At 45.3% G+C, this 25355-nt stretch overlaps 1 protein-coding gene across 1 annotated transcript; it reads right to left on the bottom strand.

Moving 5' to 3' along the window:
• Positions 1 to 480: 480 nt before the first annotated feature.
• Positions 481 to 24663, bottom strand: fgfr1a (fibroblast growth factor receptor 1a). Its single transcript, XM_029438957.1, is given in 19 exon segments — positions 481 to 1877; positions 1982 to 2087; positions 3044 to 3181; positions 3290 to 3360; positions 3434 to 3556; positions 3667 to 3857; positions 4534 to 4644; positions 5064 to 5185; positions 5472 to 5617; positions 6430 to 6620; positions 8421 to 8565; positions 10004 to 10194; positions 10939 to 11062; positions 13417 to 13506; positions 13508 to 13590; positions 14721 to 14810; positions 14905 to 15147; positions 19752 to 19932; positions 23978 to 24663. Coding segments are annotated over 18 exon segments (2496 nt in total). The 5' UTR covers positions 19906 to 19932; positions 23978 to 24663; the 3' UTR covers positions 481 to 1700.
• Between the last annotated feature and the right edge of the window lie 692 nt (positions 24664 to 25355).

The following is a 25355-nucleotide window of genomic DNA, read 5'->3' as shown; positions in this document are numbered from 1 at the left end:
TTCCGCCTCTGCTGTAAAACGGTATGCACAGAAGGCTAACTGCATTGACCCGAGCTGTAAGCGCTGGCTTTTTAGAAAGGTCGAAAACCAGTCTCGTTTGCAGATTTTAGCCTGTTGCGTGGAGACTGCAATCCAGGTGATGCATCAGCTAATGGCAGGAAGCCAGAGCCAGACACGGGCATCAAGGTTGGTGTGGCTGATGGATGGAAGTGTAGCACCAGCACTTGCCAAGCCATTCCCACGGCCATAAATTACATGTTTACTGCCGGCTGTGGCTCTCTGCGCACGCCAACATTTCTTCTGATGTCAGCAGCACATTATCATATCTAATCAGCCCCCAGCAACCCGTGTTAAATGGGTGGGGGATTGAAGTGGCCATCGTTACATCTCTGTAAACATGATTTACATCACAAACATGAAAATCTCGATATTTATAGACCCGTTTATGGAGTCGAGTTCAAACTCTGAAAGCTTTGGCGGTTTGTTTTTCGATAGCATTTTTATTTAATGTAATCCTTTTTACGATGACATACGTGTTCTGCAACCCTTCGTCAGAAGTTATATGGCAGCAAATGTAACTCCTGTTAAAGCATTTACAGTAGAAAATAAGTTCATCACATAGAAGGCATGCACAGTGAAGTGCATGATGTTGACTGAAGCAAATTACTCTGGATTTAAACAAGCATGGCGTGCAACTAGGAATATTTACAGTTGTGACCATCCTTGAAGCAAGTGAACAATCTCGAAGGAGACAAGATATCATTTTACACACACATCCAGCATACACACACGCACACACACACAGTCGCACACACACACAGTCGCACACAGATATTTTCATAAATCTTTCTCTTCTGATGGAGAGAAACCCCAAACACTGAGTTACACTGTATTGCAGGTTTGTGTCATGAAAAGCACTCTTACAGTTAAAAAATAGAAAACCCAATATATATTTTTTTCCATTGATGATTATGCAGTAAATTTAGGGGAATAAAAAAACAAAAACAAAAAACTGGCCATGTAATCCTCAGCAATTTTAAAGACATTCTCATGTAACAACTGACCCTACAGACTATGTTAAAAAATGGATCAAACAAAAGTATCCTTGTACAAAAGAAAATAAATCAATTATGGTAATAAAAATAAGAGTACAATGTAAATATATATATTCATATTTATAATTTTCTAACTGTATTTACAAGAGGATAGTGAATGATGCAGAGGACCACGGTGCTGCATGTCCCCTGGTAGTATATTCTCTGGATTTGGTCTGAAAAAGCAGAATATTGTCCTTATTACTGATGCAAACAACCAAACAAACAAAACGAACAAAAACCTGACAAAATCATAGTCAGTCCTTTGCGATTCTCCTGACCCGTGGAACGCCCAAAGTGGAGAGAAGAGTGGGAGTCTACTCCTTTTTTTTTTTTTTTCTGACACCGTGACAAACTGCCGATCCCGTTAATACAAAGTGCCCCATAAACATCGTCACCACCAAGAACCGGGAAACGGCTGCACTCCTCAGTCCATGTGATCCAACATGTTCTACGAGGTGTCTCTCTCTCCAAGCTCCTTTCTCACAGAGCACGGAGTGTTTTGTTTTTTTTTAGCTTCATCTCTGGGAATGTGGGGAAGAGTCCAACCCCATGAGGCAGAGAGCGGAGGAAATGTCAATGTTTGTCTGAATGGAGATTGAGGTATCAGCGTTTCTTAATGGCTGCCCCGTTGGAGTGGGGAGGGAACTTTGGCAGGCAGGGCTCCTCAGCTCCGGCATCGTGGGAGAAGACCGAGTCCTCGCCCGAGGAGCAGGTGGAGCTGCGAGTGTCCGGGTAGCTGGGGGAATATTGGTCCAGAGGCACCGACAGCTCCAAATACTCCTTGAGGCAACAAAAGGGAGAATTGGTTAATCTTTCAACATCTCACTTCCAAAGAAACGGACATTTCTGCTTCTTCCATGTACGATGAGGAGAGGAGGACTGACCTGGTTGGATGTCATGGCCAAGCAGCGATCCAGGTCCTCTACCAGCTGTTTGAATGTGGGTCTATGAGAGGGCACAGCATTCCAGCAGTCCCTCATCATCATATACCTGCAGAGATCAAGGGATGTATACCTGTTAAGATTCAAAACAGGACCCCGACCCCCCCCCCCCCAGGTCATGATTTCTGGAAAGAGACGTTGCTGTTGACTTATTTAAGTGTGCCATTTAGTTACATTATAGTCGAGAGAAGGAAGACATCTCTACGGACGAACCCGCCAACACACACCCAAACAATCAAAGCTGATCAACAGCACTAACAAATGTGTTTTTGACTGTCCCTTTGATGCTGGGGATTCATAAAACAAAAACAAATGGTGACACAGTCCAAAAACAATATGCTCCATTTGGTGCTCACGCAGCCTGTGAGCATTTTGTTTTATTGGTCGTCACACAAACAATGAAAGGATCATGATTACGTTGCTAAGCTCTTGGAATAACTAATGAGAATATTAATGGCCACCGTTTGGGAAGCGACTGACATTTAAAAGCCTCACACATCGTCACTTCACCATACACTTGTCTTAATCTCTTGGCGAGTACGAGTCAAATCAGAAAAGGATCGTTTCAACCACAACACACATCTGGTTCAGAGCGAGTCTGGTGGTGACACCAGACTTTTATTCAGTTCATGTGGCAGAATAAATGGGACACATATTTGGACTCACTCTCACCCCAACAACAACAACAAAAATAACAACAACAACAACAACAACAACAACGACGAACATTACAGGGTTGTTTTGATGGTGAAGTGACCACAGGTTCTGCAGTGTCAAAATAAGTTAGTATTTCACAATAAAATACCTTTTTAAAGACCATTACAACACACCTGGCCGTGCCGTACCATGGCGTGTTGTAAAGGTTGGAAAAGTACTAAATAAATGCAGGTTATTTACCATTTTGTATCTCCCCCCCTCTTAGTTTGACCTCGCCACACAAGGAGATATTAACATCTCAAGCAGAAACACGAGAGTCCGGAACATGATTTTAGATCGTTTCCTTACATTTCATGAGTGCACGTTGACGGCTTGTCCATTCGGTGACCTTCCTTCAGCAGCTTGAACAGCTCTTCCACTGGGACGCCAGGATACGGAGAGCCTCCCAGGGTGAAGATCTCCCACAGCAGCACCCCGAAGGACCAGCTGCAGACGGGAACAGACAGGAGCGTCTACACTTCTGCACGACTAAATGTTTTCCCTCACATTCCATCAGGACTTGAATTGGAAAAAGTAACGACGCGTGATACTCACACGTCACTCTGGTGCGTGTATATTCGGTCAAACAGAGCCTCGGGGGCCATCCACTTGACTGGTAAACGCCCCTGTGGAGAAGACGCGCGTGTTACAGCTGTGCACAGAATTAAGGTTTGTTGAGCAAATGATGAGAAAACTCACGTTGGTGGTTTTCTTATAGTAGTCGATGTGGTGGATATCTCTCGCCAGGCCGAAGTCGGCTATTTTCATCACGTTGTCCTCCGTGACCAAAACATTGCGAGCGGCGAGATCTCTGTGGATGCACTGACGCACGAATGAAAGCAGACATTACTAGAACTGAACATATTGACTATTCACGTTTCTGTAACGCCATTATGGAAAGGTGGGAGTGGTCGGTTGTACTTTGTGGTTACCTTTTTGGAAGACAAATACTCCATGCCTCGGGCCACTTGGTAAGCACAGGACACCAGGTCTTTGATGGCCATGTTCTCCACGGGAACCTGGTCCGGGTTGTAGCAGTACTCCATGCCCGGTGGGCGCCGAGCTCGCAAGTACTCCCGCAAGTTGCACTTGGATGCATACTCTACTATCACATACAGAGGACCTAGAACAAATGTGAAGCGAGACGAGAATCAATCATAGAATCATCGCCGTGTTACATCAGTACCTTCGCTACAGGAGATCGTGTGGGTTGTTCGGCAGATCATCGGCAGGTTTATGGAAAAACTACAAGCCTGCTGTTCATGAAACTTGGTGGAAAGGTGCATCATGGGAAACATTAGAACCCATTAAACTTTAGAGCGGATCTGAATCACGGGGCGGATGCATTCATCGTCTTTCACAGTCGCTAACATTGAGAGGTAGGACACGGCCTCGGCAGAGGTCTGCGCTCGTAGAGAATAGAGAAGATGGCAGCACTAAGGAAATGATCGTACATTTCTGATGGCGTCACAAAAGATAAAACGGTGCCAGGGTTAGAGGCAAGTAAATGAACATAACTTGCACTAATTATCAGAGGTTAGAATTCAGATTCAGAGGTCAGATTCCTTTCGGTTTCTTCGTCAGGGATGATCGGAGGGAAACGGCAGCAGCGCTGGTCGATTCAAACTGCGAGCTCGGAAGCTAGTGTCAGAACGGTTTACTCGTGCTGTTCTACACATCTCTCAAAGTAACGTTCACGGCTGTCTGAGGGACAACTCTGTGTGTGTGTGTGTGTGTGTGTGTGTGTGTGTGTGTGTGTGTGTCAGGTCAGCTGCAGACCCCTGACTGTCTGGTCCTACCATCCTGTGTGCAGGCTCCCAGCAGATTAATGATGTTCTTGTGCTTCCCAATGATCTTCATCATCTCCATCTCTGAAATCAGGTCTGACAGGTCTTTCTCTGTGGCGTCAGCTGGAGGGGAAGAGAAATAAATCATATTAGGGCAATTAGTCGACGTTGTGTTGGTGAAACGGCCAAAAAAAAAAACGGCCTCACAATAAATCACCCGACAAAGTATTTACACCAACATTGCAGCTCTTGCCGAGTTCGTCTTGGGGAATGCTCCCTGGGGAAAGGCAATTAAAGTAGGAGACAATAAATGCTGCTTTCCCTGCATGCTCACTCCTCTGTGCAGTTTAATGAACACAGTTTTATATGGGATGTCAACGGCTCTCATAAATCTTTACTCTGCTCATTTGCACAGTGGCTGCGATCCAGTGGCAGATGTCTCTTAGTATCTGTTCATCACAGTTTCGGTGTTTGGGGAGTTTTCTTGTGTCAGCGTCAGTGACAATCCATCCAAATCTACTGTATACCAACATTACACTTACATTTCAACATTTTGACCGCCACCTTGGTCACGCGGTTCGGCTTCTCTTTGTCGAGACCTTGCGCCTCTCCCATCACCACCTGACCGAAGCAGCCTTCACCCAGAGGCTTTCCAAGAACAAGTCTATGGGACACACACACACACACAAGTTTGGTCTTTCATTTTTAAGCTGATTTCAAACTGAATTTAAGACACTTTTCTTTCAATTTGCACATTGCTGCCCTGTACAACCACGTTGTCCTGGTGCAGTTTAAGTGCACATCATCATCAGCTTTTTGAGGAAGAGTGAGAGAAACTCTCACTTTTTATGGTGCAGCTGGTTCCTGTCACAGCAGACTATTTAAAACCAGTAACTTTCCTTTCAGAAGGTCACTTTTCAAGCTTCGAGGCAGTTTTGTCTGCGACATACCTGTCCCGGAAAAGCTCCCAGCGGGGATCCTGGGGCAGTTCATACTCCGACACCCCGGACAGCATTGGAGATCCGCTGGAAGAGAGGCGGGACGGACGGACCAGCATCACTCCAGAGTGGATGGAGGAGCTAGAATCTACAGACACCTGAGGAAAAGAAGACTAAAATTACTCCCGTCATAGTGGAACAGACACCGGTGGCAAGAGCTTATATAGGTAACAGTAGAGAAACAAAGCAGACAATTAAACATACAGAGTAGGCGTCCCCAATAATCATCATGAGCATGTCAAACATGCTTAAAACTCTTAAAAATGGTAAAATCAATAACATTTTTATAATCATTTTAAAATAAGGCTTTGTTTTATTTTATGATCTAAATAGCTTTTTCCAGGTCACATGTGATGATGAGCATCCCGATCAACTACTCGCCCCATCCCCGACAGAGTAGTTAATAAACGTGTTACATTAGAACCATGTAAAAACCACCAGGTGTACTATTCCAATGGAGAAGAAGCACTCCTCCAATACTTACCTGATACAAGACCTCAAGGAGCTACAATGAACCTGAATGCTCTTTGAAGGCTTTAAGTTCTTTGTTAGCATAAACCAAAAAACTTTAAATGTACAGGGAGCCAAGCAGCTCAAATACAGTGTGATGCTTTTTAACTTGCATATAAACTCAACAATTGGCATATAGGTCGAGAGAGAGAGACAGAGAGAGAGAGACAGAGAGAGAGAGACAGAGACAGAGAGAGAGCGAGAGACAGACACAGAGAGCGAGACAGACAGAGAGAGAGACAGAGAGAGAGAGAGAGAGACAGAGAGAGAGAGACAGAGACAGAGAGAGAGCGAGAGACAGACACAGAGAGAGAGACAAAGAGAGCGAGACAGACAGACAGACAGAGAGGAGAGATGAAAAGGTATAAATATTCCAGACCCCCTATCTACTTTCTGTTACCTGTCTGCGCAGCGGGATGCTCTTGGCCAGCTTGTGGACGGCCAGCTGACTGTTGAAGTCGCTCTTCTTTGAGGAGGTGCGAATCTTTACAATGATTGCGATGGCAATCATGACGGCGATGAAAAAGAAGCCCACGCAGTAGATGACCACCTCCAGGTAGGTGTGGTTGGCTGGAGGATAGTGCGGGACAGCTAATTGGGGGGGGGGGGGGGGGGGGGGATGCAGGGAGGGGGGTCAGCAGTCATCCAGGAAATCAAAAATAAAACTACAGAATGTCTGAATTTATGAACCCAGTCACACCAAACATACCCATGCTTTCAAATCACACAGCAACACACACACACATACACACACACACACCTGCCCCGTCTAATAACCAGAGCCTTTGACACAGACGACACACACGTGTACTGTAGCTTCTTTAAAGAACCTACAGTTTGATTCAGAAAAGCCCATTTGTTTTTAAACATATTCATTTAGTGATTTGGGTATATAAGAGTGTAACAGTGTGCAAAGGGTCTGACTTTTATACAGCGCATCAACACGTCACACACACATCGTTTCAACACATCATTTCTACTTCTTAAAAAAACAGCCTAACTCTCATCTCATGTCTACGTGTAGGTCTAAAAGCAGCGCTCAATACAGCAGTTTACCTGCTCGACTTGTACAATTCTGGCTCCAGTTGTGATGCAATTTCAAACGAGTTTTGTGTTGGTGCTGGTAATAAAACACTAAATTCAGATCATGTTTTTTTCCTCCCATTTAGTGAAAACACCAACGTTTATTCGTACCAATTGTAGGGATGTAATGGATTCTAGAATTCAGTGGAAAACACAGTTTGATGCACACCTTGGCTTGGGATGAGGCCGTTGAGATCATTAATGACGCGGCGAAGCTTTTCTTTATTCTTGAACATTGCATACAATGTCTTTTAAATCCACACGTCTCACTCCTGTCTGCTGTATTGCTATAAACGTATGCTTTATTAACAACGTCACTGTTTATTCTTCAATGCACGATTTCATTTATTCAACAGCTTGACGTGTTCGGGAAGTGATGTAACTTAAAGTTATTCTAGTTGCCCATTTGCTTTTTTTTCCAGACTGGATTCAAATGCGGGGTTTTTGCATTTAAATTTCAGCTGCTAAATAACTCTCCCAATCGCACAAAGTATTACCACTGAGAAGTATTATCACATACAACTAATGTGTGCTCTACATCCCAAAACCAAGGGTGCCATACTGACTGAAGTGCACCGTTACACCCCTAACCAACACCAGCAACACAAGTGAGCTGCACTTGTGTGAAGAGGCTGACTGACAAGCAGCTTGATAATTGGAACAAATGCTCATTCCAACCCTCAGAGGAATGAGACACACGTCCACTACCGCGGGCCAATTATCAAAGCCAGCCGCTGTGCTCACAGCAGGAAATGACATCAGGGATACATGTCATTTGTGGCGCTTGTCAAAGAAAATCAGCTTTACACCAAATCGAATGCAAACACCAGTTAAAGAGCAGAACGGAAAATCTGATCAGAGCTGCCAAGCAACCCCGCTATAAATGTGAACTTCTACCTGGCTGAGACCATTAAATATACTTCTGTGCTCTTGTTTTTAAAAGCAGCATATGTGTGTGTGTGTGTGTGTGTGTGTGTGTGTGTGTGTGTGTGGTTTGTCATGGTAGACAGGTAGAAGACAGCTCTTGGGTTGTTTGGCATTTGCAGATTGCGTTTAAGAACCAGCAGAGCATGGCTCATACTCTCCCATCTTGAGAGTTTAGATGGAGCAGGAGCCATGCTGAGGACAGAGAGAAGGAGTTTTAGTGTTTGTAACTCGCTCTGGCTTCCGCCTCACATTTTTCTACAGAAATAGAGTCAGACTCTTTGTTTTTTTTTTTCTTTCTGGCAAATGTGAAGGTGGACAGCCGGGCTGGAGTTGGAAAAGGGAAATAATGGAAATATAGGAGAGAGACAGAACCACTGATACCTTCAAAAACGGTCAACCATGCAGAGTGATGAGAGTACCCGATAGAATTGCCCGCCAAGCAGGTGTACTCCCCAGCGTCATCAAAAGACACATTTCTCAGTTGGAGGACTTCCATTTCCTTGTCCGTGGTGTTAAGGCCAGCGGTCTAGAAAATAACAAAGGAAGCAGACCCAACAAGAGGCCCAAGAGGGGAAAGGTAACCATGAGTAAAGGATTCTGAAAGAGAGAAAAGGGATGGAGGAGCGTTCTCCTCCTCGATCCAACACCATCTGCCCAAAAAGTACCACGAGAGCCCCTGCAGAGGACTCCAGTATCTGTTAGTGGAGGAGCTGGTTAGGTTGACTCTGCTGCTGAACCCCGCATCACCACATCAAATACCTCAGTCTCATCTCTACATGCAAGAGATGGGCAACATGGAAAACTCCACAGCAGAACAGGGCGCACTCACTCTCTCACTCACACTTTGTAAGCATGAGATAAAACAGAAGGTCTGGGAAACATAGGAGGAGGACGGCTGGAAAAAAACAAAATAGGGGGGAGAGAGCGCCGTGAGCCGCGCATGGAGGACTTTGAAGGGCAAGGGAGCGAGAGTAACAGAAGAAGATGGCAAGAGAGGCCCTTATTATTAGGAGGGCACAGCACAGGCATGGGGCAGGAATGAGAACGGGTCCAACATGAACCCGAGACTAAACACTTTCAACTGTTCTGCTGGGAATTTTCCATAGCGTCATTTACAGTCAGGAGCACTGAGGCAGGAGAGAGGGAGGGAGCGACGGAGGGAGGGAGGAGAGAAACAGCTGAGGTTGTCTCGAGTTATACGGCCCTAGCGTTTCCAGGTGGTCCACTGTGTCGTCCCTGTGCTGCTGCGTGGCGGTTACCTGTGGGCTCATATCTGGTGACAGTCAGCCAGGCCGACTGATTGGCCTCTCCTATATAATTGGACACTTTACATATATACTCTCCGCTCTCCTCCTCAGTCACATTGTAGAGGGTCAGCACCTGAGCGTCCGAGCTATTGACCCCAGAATGCTGGAAATAAAAACATGTCATGTGCAGCACAGACAAAAAGGAGCAAGACACACAATCAAGACACACAATCAAATTAAGAGCAAAATGTTCAGGAAAAGTCATTTTCGTTACAACAGCAAGATAAAGTTCATATAGTCGGACCCAAAATGCATCACATCAAACATTTGTCATAGAATTTGCACTTCCCCGTCTGCAAATACAATCCGAGTCTAGGTGTCTATCCTGATCTCTGTGATGCTGATGCAAGAGGCATGCGGTCAAATATACATTTAGAGATTTTACAATGTGAGGAACAAACGTCAAATGTTTTAAGAGTTTTGAAAGATTAACCAATTAAAGGCTCTTTAATTAAGATTAATGCATTTTAAGACTTTTTAAAGATCTGCAGGAACCCTGTATGTTCTATAAGATGCACCTTTTACAGAAAGTATCTAAGAAGACATAACAATAGAGGACAATATATAATCCAAACTCCTCCATTTTCCTTTTTAGCATCACAAAATAATCATTTCAACGGGCTTGTTGCGGCACGATTGATCAGAGACAGCTCCTACCTTGAGCACACGGACATACGGTAAGCCATCAGGACCATTTCGGGTGCCGTTGAGCTCAATGTGCTTCAGCCACTGGATGTGAGGCTGAGGATCGCTGAACACCTTGCACTCAAACTCCACGTCGCTGCCCACCACTGCGGTGCGATTCGCCGGCAGACCCGCCTGCAGGATCGGCCTGTGGGGAGAGCGCTCTGCAAAACAACCAAAGCATACACAAATGTTAGTTTAGAAGAAGTTTGGTGAGCGGCGAATCGACCGAGCAATATCCAAGACAAACACGTGTAATCGCTCTAACAGCACACACACGGCTGACTGATGTTCAAACACGGGCCAAATAAAAAGCGAGGCTTTCTTTACGGGAAATGTCCAGAGCAGATGGCAAACAAGGTCGCCTGGAGAATTCAATCTGATATTGTGTAAAGTACAGACGATCATTTCTTATACTGAGAATTAAAGCAGCCATTTCCTAATCGTTAAGAGGCATTATTAAGAGTTGGCCACGATACGTGGAAGTTAAGCACGTCACCTGAAGCGGTTACTGTTAGAGTAAATGTTCTTGCAGCTCCATGTTGATGACTGATGAGTCTCCAAACTAAACTTACAAGCCAGGAATCTGGCAGAATGTCAACTGTGCCGGCTTTTCTCACCAAGACATTCGTAGGCACTTAGCACTTGTGACGAAACTCTCCCCTCACTGAAGCGATATCCCTGCTCATCAGGGTCTAGACCCGGACTGAGGTCAGGCTGGGCTCAGGGGACCGCAGTGACGGAGGAAGCGGGGCCGTTATTTATAGAAGCAGCGGCGTAAGAGCGAGACACACAAGTCTTAGAGGAGCGATCGCTCGTCTGCTCTGCGTGGATCCAGCAACGCTCTCGAGCCTCGTGAATATTCAGCAGCCGACTGAACCAGGATCAAGATCACAGTCGACACTCACCGACTACGTCGAGCTGGTAGGTGTGGTTGATGCTGCCGTACTGGTTTTCCACCACACAGGTGTAGTTTCCCTTGTCAGACGGCACGACAGATTCCATGATGATGGTCCACATATGGTCACGGACCTACAGGTTTGGGAAAAAGCCAAAGTTACAGTGGCTGCACTTTGATCACCAAAAACTAAAAACGCAGTCCAGACGAAAGTCCTGCTGACATTTACACACATGTTGAATTTGATTATTTCTTCACAAACAAAATGTTCCTGATGGTAAGAATTGTCCAATCAGTTCTTGAACTCAAAGCTAAAATGTTTGTCAGATTTAATGAACATAAATGAGGCCGGCAGCGAGCCAATCACGGCAACAGAGACGGAGCAAGACTGCGTTTAACAGCAAGAATCAAAGAACTCGTGTTCTCTCCATCTGCTTTCTCCCAATATGAAATGTGGTAAATCAAATGTTGTTCGTTTCAAAGCAACGGCTAACAAGGTCAATGATGTGTGATGTGATGATAGCAAGATAACGCACTACTCCCTCTTCCTGTGACAGCACCCGATGTTACACACAGCGGCTCTGTGTCCCGCCGAACAAAGAGGAGAACGGGTACATGTTTTATATACACATCTGCCCCAACTTGTCTTATTAGCGCCAACTGATGTCTGGCTCTTTTTTCTTTTCTTTTTTTCCAAGACATGTTATAGTTTTTCTTCCATAAATCTGCCAAGACCGGCAGTGTGTGATTAACCAACGAACCTCTGAGGCAACGGCAACATCAAACATGCATATACACAAGTCTGAGGCGTACGGTTTCCCTCATTTAGCTAAAGACGTGATGAGGGAGTCCAGCTGCCTGCTGCCAGATGTGTTGTGCTTGGCTTCATATCCATGTGGTCTACATTATTCCCTCCCTCCTGCACGTCTCCTATGCAGACTATATGAACAATAGAAGCCGGGGCCATAAAAGCAAGAGTGTGGGAGGGATGAGAGACGTCCCCGGCCATTGATGCAGACCTTTGCACCTCGACTGAAAAAACAGCAGCCAGATGGTTAAGTGTGCTGCCTGGCTGGGTGGGGACGAGAGGAGCAGGCAGCTGGGAGGAAACTCCTAAATGTGTCCCAGCTGGGGAGGGAGACGGGCTGGGGAAGCACGAGACAAGGCTGGACTAGCATGCACCTTGATGGGAAGAGCAGATGCAGGGCAGGAGGGGGGGGGGGGGTTGTTTCTTAGAGAACATGCTCAAACCTCCCACACTTGTGAGGCGGCTGCCACTGAACACAGCTATTCACAGAGACGTCAATGTAAAGGTACAGAAAGCACAATCTTTACAGCTGATTAATGATGACTTACGCTGCACCGTACATCTTTTCCTTTTTTACATTGGAAGCTTTTTTTACTCTTAACGCTCTGGAGATGGAAATGTTTGGATGCATCTAGTCGGAAACAATCCTACGCAGCCACCGCTGGAATCTAATTCCACAAATCGCATACTACTGTCATAATACTGGCATTAAAGCTCCGATCCAATCTGAGAAACACATACATTATGATAATCTCTAAGAGGTCATAATGCCATTTACAGTAAATGGGACACAACAGATCCGGTCCCTCAGCTGCCACACCTCTGCTAAGTAAATCCAGACGGGAGTAAACCGTCTTATCAACCATTACAACCTCGCAGTTTATCAGCAGTTAGGGACACATTTGAATACAGCTCGCCAGGAAAAAGGGAAGACGTTAACAAAAGGATTTATCATAGCACACATCCTGCAACACAGATAGGGTACGTATCATGTCAGGGCTTCCATACTTTTAGTCAGCGACTGAATTGCTTCAATACAATAGAGTATCAAAAAATGTCATTCAAAACCAAATGTCAAAACCTAAAATCAGCGTTTAGGGAGCCAATAAGCATGCAGCACGCTGGTACCGAGATCTAAGAATGCCGATTGGCTGTGTAACGTTAAACACCGCAGGAAAAACAGCCTTTAAATATACATTTGTAAACGTACTGTACAAAGTTGAAGTGGATTTTTATAAAATTGCCATCGAAAGAAGTCGCTCAGGAACGGGTAACAAAGTCAATGTTTTGACACCGGGGGTATTGAAACCTTTTGAACGATACCCAGACATAATCACGGTCGATGCACTGGCTGTAATTACAGAAATGCACCGATACCCAGAATGAGGACAGCCAACGTCATCTTTCACCAAGCGGAGGGCTAGGAATGCCCACCCGGAGGCATTATCACTACGACGTTCCCTCTTTGTGGCATAAGGTTTCATCGTGCATTGTTTCTCAGGTCAAATGTGAAACTTGCCTCTGCTTTCCACCCGCAGGAAGTATTTCTTCCTTCAGGGGGGGGGGGGGGGGGTGAGATCACTGACGCATCACAATGAGCTCTGAGTGACTCAATAAGAAACGCTCAGGAGGGTGTAGTGTCTTTAAGAAGAAGGGGAACACAAGTATTGTCTTAATAACCTTGAAGCCTCCGATGCGATGGTCCCTCTTGAACTCTTTGCCGTTCTTGTACCATTTCAGAGTGGGCGTCGGGTTACCGCTGGCCTGGCAATCGAAACTTCACCGTCTTACTGGCGGGGACAGCGTGAAGCTTTTTCTCCATTTTTTCTGGATGAGCCCATTGAGGAGACATCGCTAAAGAATAAGACAGAGAAAAGACAAAGCAGATGAGTAACAAACACAAGTATGCGTTTGATTACAGGATGACCTCTCTGAGCAGCACCACCGTATCTTGGTGGAGGCGTGCGCGCATCCCTGTGACCCTGGGAGCTGCGATGTCAGGGGGCAATAGGGGTCTCCCGGGTCCCAGTGGTCCCAGGGACGGGGACCGACAGACACCACATGAATCCACCAAGAACGATGTGCAGTACCTCGACCAGGACAGGGAAATATATAGGCATTATAGTGACTCAACTGTGAGGACTGAGACAAGGACAGAGCGCGTGTGTGTGTGTGTGTGTGTGTGTGTGTGTGTGTGTGTGAGACAAAGAGAGGGCGAGGAAGAGAAGGTCGACGATTGCACACAAATGTTCTGCAAGTTATTAATAACTGTCACTTTCTGACCCGCTCTGCCCGAACCTGTGATCTGTTCTAGTAAACGTACACAGGCCGGTGCATCACTCGTGGCTGGGCTCGCCCTGAGAGACGGGGTAAGAAGCCATGAGTAATGTCTGGACTACTTTGCTTCGCCTGCTGCCACCGCAACCTGGCAGAAAATGGATGAATGTGTTACATAATGCATGTTTCTACATTACAGTCGCAGGGCTCGGCGGTACTGGATGGGGAAAGTTTCATGTTGTGTACTTTAGGGGGAGATAAAGCTCCGGGAGTTAAGAGTACAAACTCGAGGTCAGTGCACACTTGGCAGCTGCTGGATTCTTTGCGGGCAGTGGGAGCCGGATGATGAAGCCCGAGTGTCTTAATTACTCGACAGACAAATTGGAAGACATCTAAGGTCAACCACGGTTAGTCACCGCAGGGACATTCCTCATGTAGAAGCTGTCACCGAGGTAGTGAAACCCCTCTGATTCAGAGAGAAATCATTCACCAGAGTGTGACACACACACACACACACACACACACACACACACACACACACACACACACACACACACACACACACACACACACACACACCTGAATCATGAAGCTTTCAAATCACTGACCAGTCATGACAATTACTCACAACCCTGTGACTGCGGGCGAGCGAGTGATGGCCGTTGGTTGCAGTAGCATTAGTAAGTTGAAGAGATGAGCACACTTACGCAGCAGTTTTTGACTTCCCAACAGTTTGGCTTCCTCTGACGAAGACTCCTCGTCTTCATCGTCATCCTCAGATGAGGCCAGAGTATCAACTAGTGAAAAACAAAAAGTTACAATTGCCATCTCATGACCATCATCTGAAGTGTGTACTTCTACACTAAGAGGACAAGAATGTGCCGACTTTACCTGTGACGTTGAAGTAGCCGCTGTGGTTGCCGAAGGTGACGCATGCGTACAGTCCAGAGTCCGTCAGCTCCACCGTCTCGATCTCCAGCTGGCCACTGCGGATGCGCGTGTGCTCTCCGTCCGCCACGGCCACGTGGTCTTTGGTCCAGTTGACCGCATGGAGGGCGTCTTTGGCAGAGCAGCTCAGCTCCAGACGATCCCCGAGATAGAGCGTGAACAGCTCCGTTTGCGTTTCCACAGAGACTACCAAGAAAATAGCCGTGAGTTAACTTGTGATTATAAAAACACAACGGCGGCTCCATGAGCACACGAGGTTAATATCATTAGCACAAACTTACTATACGATACGATACATGCAATTCATTCACAATAGGATCACCACCAAAGGAAATGCACCACAGTGTGTCTGGAGAGCTCTCATTTGTACTGTAGACACATCAAAAAGTACTTCAATTATAAAACAGGGTCCAGGAGACGGGAGAAAAGTCCTTCCTTGATTTCCTCCCGGCAGACCGCCTGCCGTACCTCTCCTTTAAATTAAATCATATCCCAAATTAGTTAAGGCCCCATCGTCAGGGAGGCAAGGAGCTACTTGGGAAAGGAAGGCGAAATTCAATTAAGAGGATTGAAGAGAGGGGGAGGCGTCACGCAGCGAGACACCTGAGCCCCCCTGTTCGAAATGACTACATAGTCCGCAAGGGGGAGGGGGTAACCCGATTACGCTGACACGTTGTCCATCACAATAGTGTTGTTTGTCTCGTTACAGAAAGGTAAAGACGGTCGCTGGACAACGTGCTGCACATTCTTGCTCTACAACGTACACAGTGTTGTTTTGGGAAACAATAAACACACTTGTTTTGCCTCTTTGTGTTTTTGGTGCACGTACCTTGTTAAAGTAATAAAAGACAAAACGGCCACATATGAAGCCGGAACCAAAACTGAGTCCAATGATTATTTGTCGACTGACTTATTGATTAAATCAACTAATAGTTTCAGCTCTACCCGTCGTAGTTCTGTTGTTTTAGAGAGTAATCCCCTGTGGCAGCTGTTTTACTCGTCCTCCTTTCCTATATAGTTTCCCCCCCCCCCCCCTGGGATTAAAGCACGACAATGTGAACTACAAGATCAAATGTCAAAGCGATAAGCGACCGATCTGAAGCGTTCTCAAAGCTCACTGCGTTTGTACACACACACACACACACAAATCCCAACAGGAAGCACATCCATGTCGCATAACCTCAGGACAACATCAGCAAACCTGACTAATCCCTCCCCCTCACAACAAAGGCCTCCTAACAATAAAGGGGAAGAGGGAGCAGGGAGAGCGAGCCACTGAGCATGTGCACAGGAGCGAGCGAGCGAGGGCCTGCAGCGGCAGGTTCTAGTGCCAGTTGCTATGGTGACCCCACTTGGGCCTAGTAAAGGTATTTCCTGGATCACATATGTCTGACAGGCCCTTAATCCCAGCAGGGAAAGGGGCCAGGGGGTAGGATCAACTTTCTCCTCAGAAAGCAAAACCAAAAAGGGGGGAAAGCAGAAGAGGCATTTAGTGATGGACACAAGCACAACGTCTCTGCACGGCAGCGCTGTGCGTCTCAATAGAGATGCCACTGATAAGACTGTGTCAACATCCCAGCTGTTAATCTGGGCGCAGACATCATAAAAACGCCCATAAAAGAGCAGCACAATTAGCTTGTTGCTTTATTGTAGGCCAGTCAGGAGCGGTAGCGCTTCTGTGGCGACCTATTTTAGAGAAGATAAAAAAACACCATGCAGTCAAATCAACATTACCACCGTCTGTAAAGAAGACGCTAGGAAATGTGATGCTAACAAATACAGCTGTGGAAAAACACTTTGACTTCTGCGCCCTGGCGCTACTTCCTGTCTCAGTTTACAAAAAGTCAAATGGCTGATGATAAACTATTAAACTTTTAATTAAAACTGGGTTGTTTTTGAGACATTACAAAAACAAACACCCCGACAAACAAACAGTTTACTTTACAGAACATGTCCGACCCTTCACACCGAGGCCGCTGCCAAGTTTCCAGCATTCACTTTGAATCTGAGGAGGTTTCATCCCAGTAAATCCCCCTGCCGCTCTGATTGGATTAAAATGGATTAAGGGCCATATTTTCTGAAAGCAACCCATCTGGAACGTGTTCCAGCAACTATTTGGGAGAAAAGAATTGATTGACATCATTTAAAATCAGCCTAATGACATAAATCATGAGAAGGAATTTCGTGAAGAAGAAATCAGGTTTTTTTTTGGGTGGAAAAAAAGCTCACTAGTCTGTAAATACAAGACCAACTAAAGAGTTGGCGCCAGTCTATGGAACCTTCTCTGGCTACAAGATAGGAAGCAATATGCCGCGTGAATGACTTCTGGGATTTCCTGCTCTCACTGGAGTGATGGTTGAATGCAGTGAAGTCCGGCTGGGTGAGGCTCTGCTGTGGCACACACAGAGAAATATGGCGATGGGAGAGTTCCCTCTGCTGATTTGACCACAGGAGAGGATGACGTGTAGAGGGGATTGATAGGAGACAAAAGGCAGGACGAGCAGGAAGTAAAAGAATGGGACAAAAAGAAAACACAGAGCGAGTGTCCCTCCTGAAAGCACTCCAGTGGAGGACCTTTTCATTCCTAAATGAGCCGCTGACAATCAGCATGGATTAACACTCGGGAGCTACAAAGATTACTGTGCAGCGCAAAGCTGTTCCAGTGTCATTCAAACAAGTTGAGCTACATGGCTTTAAGTGGACCAACGCAAGAATAAAACTTTATGTTGATTCTTCTACTCAAACTCTGGTTCCTTTAAAGACAAACCTGCACACAGGCTCCAACAGGCTCCAGACACACCGAACAAAAAGTGTTTGCAAAGACATGTCGCAACATAGACTGGAGTAATCCATTACCCTCAGACAGCACATGCGTCGCTGACCTTTCCAACCCCATTTTCCCCCCCCCCCCGAAGGTACGATAGGTTTTAGTGCATCTAGCTGCCGGACAGGAGTGAGCTTCGACACCATGTTTCACTGCTCAACCTCGATCCACAAATAGCTTTGCAGAAACCCCATTCGCTCGCTTTCCAGCCCTTTAAGGGTCACACTTCTTTCATTATTGTATTCAAACGAACACAAACGTTAAATTCAGAACGCATGGACTTGTAGAGATGTCACTATAGTGCACCATCAGGATATAACGCCACTAAACAGATCAGTCGGTGATCTCGCCAACTGGGAGAATATAAATTCATCCTTAAAGTCAGTTCACTTGTGTTTCCCTCTCTCAGTCAGCAGAGCCACAGTCCTCTGGGCCGCCATGTCTGGGAGAAAGTCTTTCTCAGGACTGTGGCAGCTCTACATTTGAAGAGCCCTCCACTGAAGGGTCAGCGGCTCGTTTACTTTGACTGACGGCAGAGCAGCGAGTCAAAGATCCTCTGGGAACGCCGTCGAAACAACGTTCTGACGTTTCACCGTCGCAACCAAAAAGATTAAGACAGAAAGTTAAGTCGCTCTGAATGATCTCACGGAGAAACACTGTAATCGTCTGAATGGCTGACAATTCATTTGTTAAGGGAATATTCTTTTCTTGTGCAAACGCAAAAACAAAAAGCCCCCCCCCCAAGACAAACAAAGAAGCACGCATAAAACATGACCATTTCCATACAACGCTTTTGTTTCCCCAACCAATACAAAGGGAATGCAACCAAATGCTTCTGCTGTGATTGTTTGTCGACAGCTGAAACCATCCGTCACCCAGCAGGGGAGCGGGGGGAGTGAAGAGAAGTCGGTGGGGGAGCAGGAGTGAAAAAGCACAGAGGCGCATAGATAGTACCTGGCCATTTGGTGATTAAGAACTGGGTGGAGTGTAAATGCATCAGACTCCCCCCCCCCCCACCCACCATGGTGGAAATTTATGGCTCACCTTAGAAGACAAACATTCTCCTCAGAAACCCAATCCTTCAGGATGAGGGCGGGCTCAAAGGAGCATCTTCTTTACTTAAAAAAACCCCGGCTAATTTATGGTTTCCCTGGCAGTTAACTCTCCTCTCAGTGACAACAAATACCTTTTCATTACAAAGGGAGGAGCGGAGCAGGGACTGCGAGGTAGCAGGGCTGCCCTTAGGCTACAGATGGGAGTCATTTACTCCTCCCCGTCCCACTGTCGGCTTACACACAGCCGCAGCGACAGCCCAAGAGAGACCCTCTTGCTTAATTACTCTAATTATAATGCTGAGCTTTATCATATTCTGCTGCTGCTCCCGACTTCCGACTGCAAAGTGTAAACATCCAAACTCATCTACCCACAAGTCCAGGCAGCGATTACGCCGCTGGACTGGATCCAAGACACACATTTTTAGGGATTCGATTTCAGTGCCTCTTTCCCCTTTTTCAGAACATGTGCAACAGCCAGAGCGGGCTGAATTCTTTAGAGGGAAGTTGTACCGTCCAGATTAAGAACAAAACAAAAGAAAAGTTCAGTCTGTACGATTAACACATTTATAATAAGCCCTGCGGTACGAATTGGTTTAGTTAAACAGGAACAAACAGAAAAGGTGTTATTAATAGTCTGAAACACGCTTGTGCTACATCTGACGCAGTTAAGTGCCCTCCAACATCAGACTCAGCCACATGGGGGTGGTGGGGGGGGGGGAACACTGACGCTACAAAGCACAGACTTCACCGAAGCCTGGAGTGTGTTAGGGTTACATTCCTGCTCAAAGAACAAAGCTTTCATTATCAGCGGACTGTTTCTCAAGGCAAGAGTCGAGATAAGTCAGACTTAATACGTTTATAAGTTCAAACAGTTACGTGATATTTAATAATACTGCAGTGTACAGTCTTACCTTCATCACTGCTGGCAGGCCGGCACTGGGTCCTGGAGACTTGGGAGAATAAAACCAGACACAGTAGTACACTTGGTCTCATCAGCATCCTGCTGAGGGAGCTACAACTGTTGGCTGTTCTGCGACTGGAACTCCATTCAGACAGTCGGAGCATCAGCAGCGGGTCATTCACAGTGCGACGCTGAAAAACAAACAAAAAGTCATAAAAAACTAAATGAATGCATGACGACCACGTGAGCGAGAAGTCAAAATGAGCTCAGGGTACACGTTTGTGAGAAAGACACAGACGTAATGGAGAATGTGTTCTGGGGCTCTCGTAATAAATACCGGACATGTTTACAAATGAATGGCAATCTATAGTTTTGTTGACAAGGAAATTCCTCACTCGTCAAAAGAAAAGAAGAGAATATTCTGTATTTCCAGAAGGTTCAAGGTAAGCATTTAGGCCTGCATGTACGAGAACACTGATAAGAAGCTGCAGCGCACCAGCCTCGCTCCGATAGCTCGAACAAACACTGGACACATCTCGCTCAGTTCTTAGGAATTCAGCATTTTTGTTTTCACAAGGTCCGTGCAGCTTTTCAAGTGTAAGATTCAAGCACTTTTCAAGCACCTTTCAAGCACTTTCAAGCACTTTCAAGCACTTTCAAGGTAACTCATTCAGATCTTTTACTTTCTCAGGGTTTCGCTCCATGTCTGCTGTGACAACAACAAACACCAGTACTATATCACGACGATATTGTACCGTTTAGTTTTGGTGCTTTTTGATAATTGTTGCTTAAAGATACTAAGAGGGTGAAGTTACAGAACAGCTTGAACAGTCTAGCAGGTTGAGAAAAATGACATAATCTTTCTGTAATGCAGCTTTTAAAACCAGGGAAAGACTTACGCCACATTACCATATCCAAAATCAAAGCCCATATCTAGTCTCATATCACGATGAGTATTTTCCAAACTTTCCAAGGACTACAAAGTAACTATTGAAGTATAAAATTATAAAAAGTCGTAACACTCAAATGTTTCTGCCACTGTTGGGGTTAAAGAGATGTACAGTACCCTCCAAAACGGGGCAGCGGGCGACCCTCACATGCACATCTGCTTGCATCATCATCCCTTCTGCAGCATCTGGCCACAGAGATTAACACTTGCCCCCAAACCCCCCCTTGAGGAATTTGTTTAAAGACCCCCAAAAAAAACCTACAGCCTGTTATGTGACACCCTTGTAGAGAGAGACTGCGCCGGGCCATCGTTTCCACGCTGAGAGATCTATCACCTAACAGTTAGTTTTGGTCCCCAAGCCCAAATTGACCCCCCCCCCCAATCCACCCCTGCAACCATTTGCTCCAATGAGTTGCCAGGAAGGGTCAAACTAATGCTAGTTTTTACATACGTCAAAGGCCTCATCAAGGAAGACCCTACAAATCAAGCCATAAATCCAGAGTATCATCGTGTGCTCTGTAAAACAGCAACATCTGGGTCACACAGAGCGACTCACACAGAGTCGTGTTGCAGCTGTGCTTTCCTTTAAGAGGTAATCGCTTGTGTGAGTGTTCGCTGAAACATCGTGTCCTCCTCAAAACCAATTCAATTTCACTTTCCAAGAATGGCCTAGTGTTCCAGCAGCTGAGCTGGGTCAGGGGGGTCCGAGGGGGATAAAGAAGCTTGGTCATCGCGGCTCTGTAAGCAGTGAGTCAGTGTTTTGGGAACGCTCCAAAAAAAAAAAAAGGTGCTTCTGCTGCCAGACAGAAGGAACCGCAGAGAGCGTCCGAAACCACGTTCCCCCCCGCGGCCCGCGTCACTACGACGACCGTCAATAATTGAGCGAGGCGGAAGCAGCTTCTTCAGAGGATGACACAACACTTTGTCATCGTCGGCTCCCGTGGGAGCACGAGTTTTACACACACACACACACACACACACACACACACACACACACACCTTGAACTTGGGAGGAGTTCAGAGACGAGAGCGACACAGTTGAGTCGGGTTGTAGCCTCGTTAGCATGATACTCATTTAATATTCTTAAATCTAAATGTACTGTGACTTTGTACCGACAGTCACGATCTCATCTTATTGTTCTACAGTAAAATAAACCGCCTCAGAACATACATCGAGCTGAACTCAGTAACCACATATGAGGGTTCAGTGGCAGATAATATTTGTATTCTTTAAACGAGACAGTCGGTTTTACAGAAACAACACCGGGGACACCAAAGCGCTGATCTCCCCAGCACTACAGTCCCTTACTGGGAACATGTGTCGACTGGTTCTGGTGGATTAAACGTCTAAACCCGTCAGAGACAAACTGAAATACACAGATTCATGATAAGAAATGATATTTATACCACGCTTTACTAGAGGATACTTGTTCCTCGCTTTCTAAAACATTTTACTTTTCAGATGGTGATCATCAACACTTGTTGGTGAGTCATGAAAAGTCCATTCATGAGTTCCTTGCTCACCTTTTCCAGGGATCAGTTTTATAAATGTATGAAACAAAAAGGATTTGTTTAAAGTGATCCATAGCTGATGAACAGCAGCTGCTCGGAAAATAAAAACACTTTCATTTGGAAGGATTAAAACATTTCGCTCCGTACAAAAAATCCCAAAGCTCTTCAACGGCAAATAAAAAAAAGAGGGTCCAACTAAACAGATTAAAACACGCAAGACACATTTAGCTGCTCTCATTATACGAAGACAAAGGTTACAGGCCGAACCCAAAACATGGCCTGCGCCATAATTACTGTTCACTGCCATCCATGCATAAAATTCCTCAGCTCCCAAATTGTGGAGCCCCCTGCGCTCCCAGCCAGCAACAGGCCGGTCTGCACACGGCTGCAGCTCAGCAGACATCAGACCGTCTCCTCGAGGCTTCTGTTTTCACAAAAACACACTTTTCTTTGCAGCCTCACAAACTCAATCAGTGCTTTGCCACCAGTGTGCCGTGGGGGGGGGGGGGGGGGGGAGATCAGGTGTCATGAGATTACACTGAAATGTAAAGACCATCAATGTCAAGCCATCCGACACACACATTAGGTTGACTCCAACGTCTCTCAGGATGCATTAATGTGTGTGTCTTCCCAAGGGAGGTTACATCTGGAGCACAACTGGTGAGGTTACCGACATGCACGAGGTGTATCTGAATTAAAATCAGCCCAAAACATCAAAGTACACCCTAAACCCTCTTGAAAAACTACTAAAATATCAATCTGAAGGTAGACTACAATCTACACACTAGTACAATCCACCCTCTCACACAGCAGTGCACGGGTTTCTTGATGGATTTAGTCACGATAAACACAATTCCTGGAAGTTAAAGACACAATAAGCAGCCTGGTAAATTAAAGGGCAGGTCTATTCCTCACATCCCATCATATGGTGCAGGAGAAAACGCGTTTCCCTCCTGCTGAACTCCCCGTGGACACGCTGCTCTTCTAAAACCATCCATCTTCTCCCTCTGCGTTTATATCATAACATTTAGGGCTTTGCAGAACATCAGACTGGCCCCTGCAGACCCAGACTTCATGACAGATGTAGTAATGATGGCCGTCCTCTGAGAATGTAAGGATGTTATTTCACTTCGTAAGTCCACCAATGATTTGAAAGGAAAATAAAGTTGTTAAGATGTGAATTGAACCTTTCCTGGTTATGTTTTAGCCTGTGGAAGAATAAAGTGACACTGGAACAGGATCATTTGTGCAACTGATCCATGAAACTCCAATGTTTTTGTGTTGTTAAGGAGATAATGCCATCATGTGCAGTTTCAAACATTTGCTTTCTAAGTTTCACCCTCAGTGTGGGAGTATTTATTCACGTACATTATCTCATGTGATTACAGGCGCCTGCTGGGACTGTAGATAGAAACCCGGGGAAGCTGTTAGCAGGAACATTTGGGCCTTGTGCTTTACTGTTTGTCCTCTTTATTTCCAAGCATGGAGGAGACTGGAGGTGTTACTACGCATGAAACGCGCTCTCTAATCTCCAAAAAGCAAAAAGCAAAAAACACCAAGATGCCCCATTTTTTTTTTTTTTACTCATTTTCAGATCATAACATATTTTCTAAAAATCAAAACATGTGTCAGAAATAAAGTTATTAATCTAAGAGCCACACTTAGCTGCATGTAGGACATGAGGTTCATCCAGACAAGAAGTGCAGAAGTGGAACAATATTAACATGTGAGCGTGTACACATGAAGTAAAAGAGTGGAGGGGTAATAAGACTCACCTTAGTGGCGGGGGGCTGTGAAGCAGCCAGTGTCGCTCAGATGAGGAAGACTCCGGAGATTGGATGCAGAAAAACTTCCCAAAAAGCAGTACATCCAGACTTAAATGTGTGGTTCACGAGGATCTCCAGGATATTAACGTTGGACTAAAAAAAGTTTGCGCATGCTTTTTTTTTTGTTGAGAAAAGCAGAGAATGTGGGTCCCGAGAAAAAACACGCAGATAATTCAACGGAGCGGAAAAATAACTTCCGAAATAGAGTTTTTTAATTGTAACTTCTCCCGGATTTACTTTGCAACAGTGTCTTACCTCACACAGGTGACCTAACCCTGCAACAGCACCGAGGAAACTACGTGCAGAGCAAGTCTGCGTGCTTTGGGTATTCCCTTTATCCCAAAACGTTTCGCTCGCGATGAAATGAAGTCGCCTCACGTCCGAAAACTGTTTCCTAAAGTTGTTTCAACTTCAAGTCTAATAAAAAACAAAACACCCCCGCAGAGAAAACGTCGCTCGGTGTTGTATTTCTACAAAAGTGTGGGACTAATGTGAATCCTAGAAAGTCTTTTTGACGATTCCTGGCGGAGAAATGCTTGTTGAACAACGAGAGACCAGGCTGCTCCAAACCTTCCCCCTTAAATCTGAGAATATGCGCATCCTCCGGGCCACCGTCAACACCCAGGTGGAGACACGGACCACTTCCGGTCTCTGACTACAAAATAAAAGCCAGCAGCGGACACCATTGTGCAATTATCACTGCCATGTGCAATATACATTTCTTTATAATAGATTATTGTAAGTTACCAATACTTAACCACTTTTATATATTCACTACCATTTAATGATGCTACTTATTTTAACATACTTCTTATTTTACTTTGTTGTCTTTGCTGTAGTAATGTAAACAAAGATATACTTGTGTAGTTAATTGTGCAACATTTTAGGGGATTAATTTTTTTAAACACTACATTTTGCAAGATTAAAGGAATATTAAAGTGGGGAGGATGCATTTATTGAACATATGTGTTGTGGTTGTTGAGAGATAAAAGCACCATTACAGCAATGTGTTGCAAACATAACCTTTATTTTGTTATTTGTTGCAGACCAGCTGTTGCCACATCAAAACATTGTGTTCATGTTTTACTGACTTCAAGGTTTAATCACATATTGATAGAAAATTGTCTCACAAACACCATAAAAACAAACACCCATGAGAGTCACATAAAATTGCATTAAACACAAACATAGTAAATAAATACTTGTGTGGCATCATTTTGTTGCTCTTCAAAGTTGTTTTAATGTGTTTCCATTTATTTATAACTTTTTCGAGAAAATGCAATACAATCATTACATGGAGGATACATGTTCCAGTTTTCATTGTAAA

Source organism: Cottoperca gobio, chromosome 9, assembly GCF_900634415.1.
Source record: "Cottoperca gobio chromosome 9, fCotGob3.1, whole genome shotgun sequence".
NCBI classification, from domain to species: domain Eukaryota; kingdom Metazoa; phylum Chordata; class Actinopteri; order Perciformes; family Bovichtidae; genus Cottoperca; species Cottoperca gobio.
This window is presented reverse-complemented; position numbering and strand designations above follow the sequence as displayed.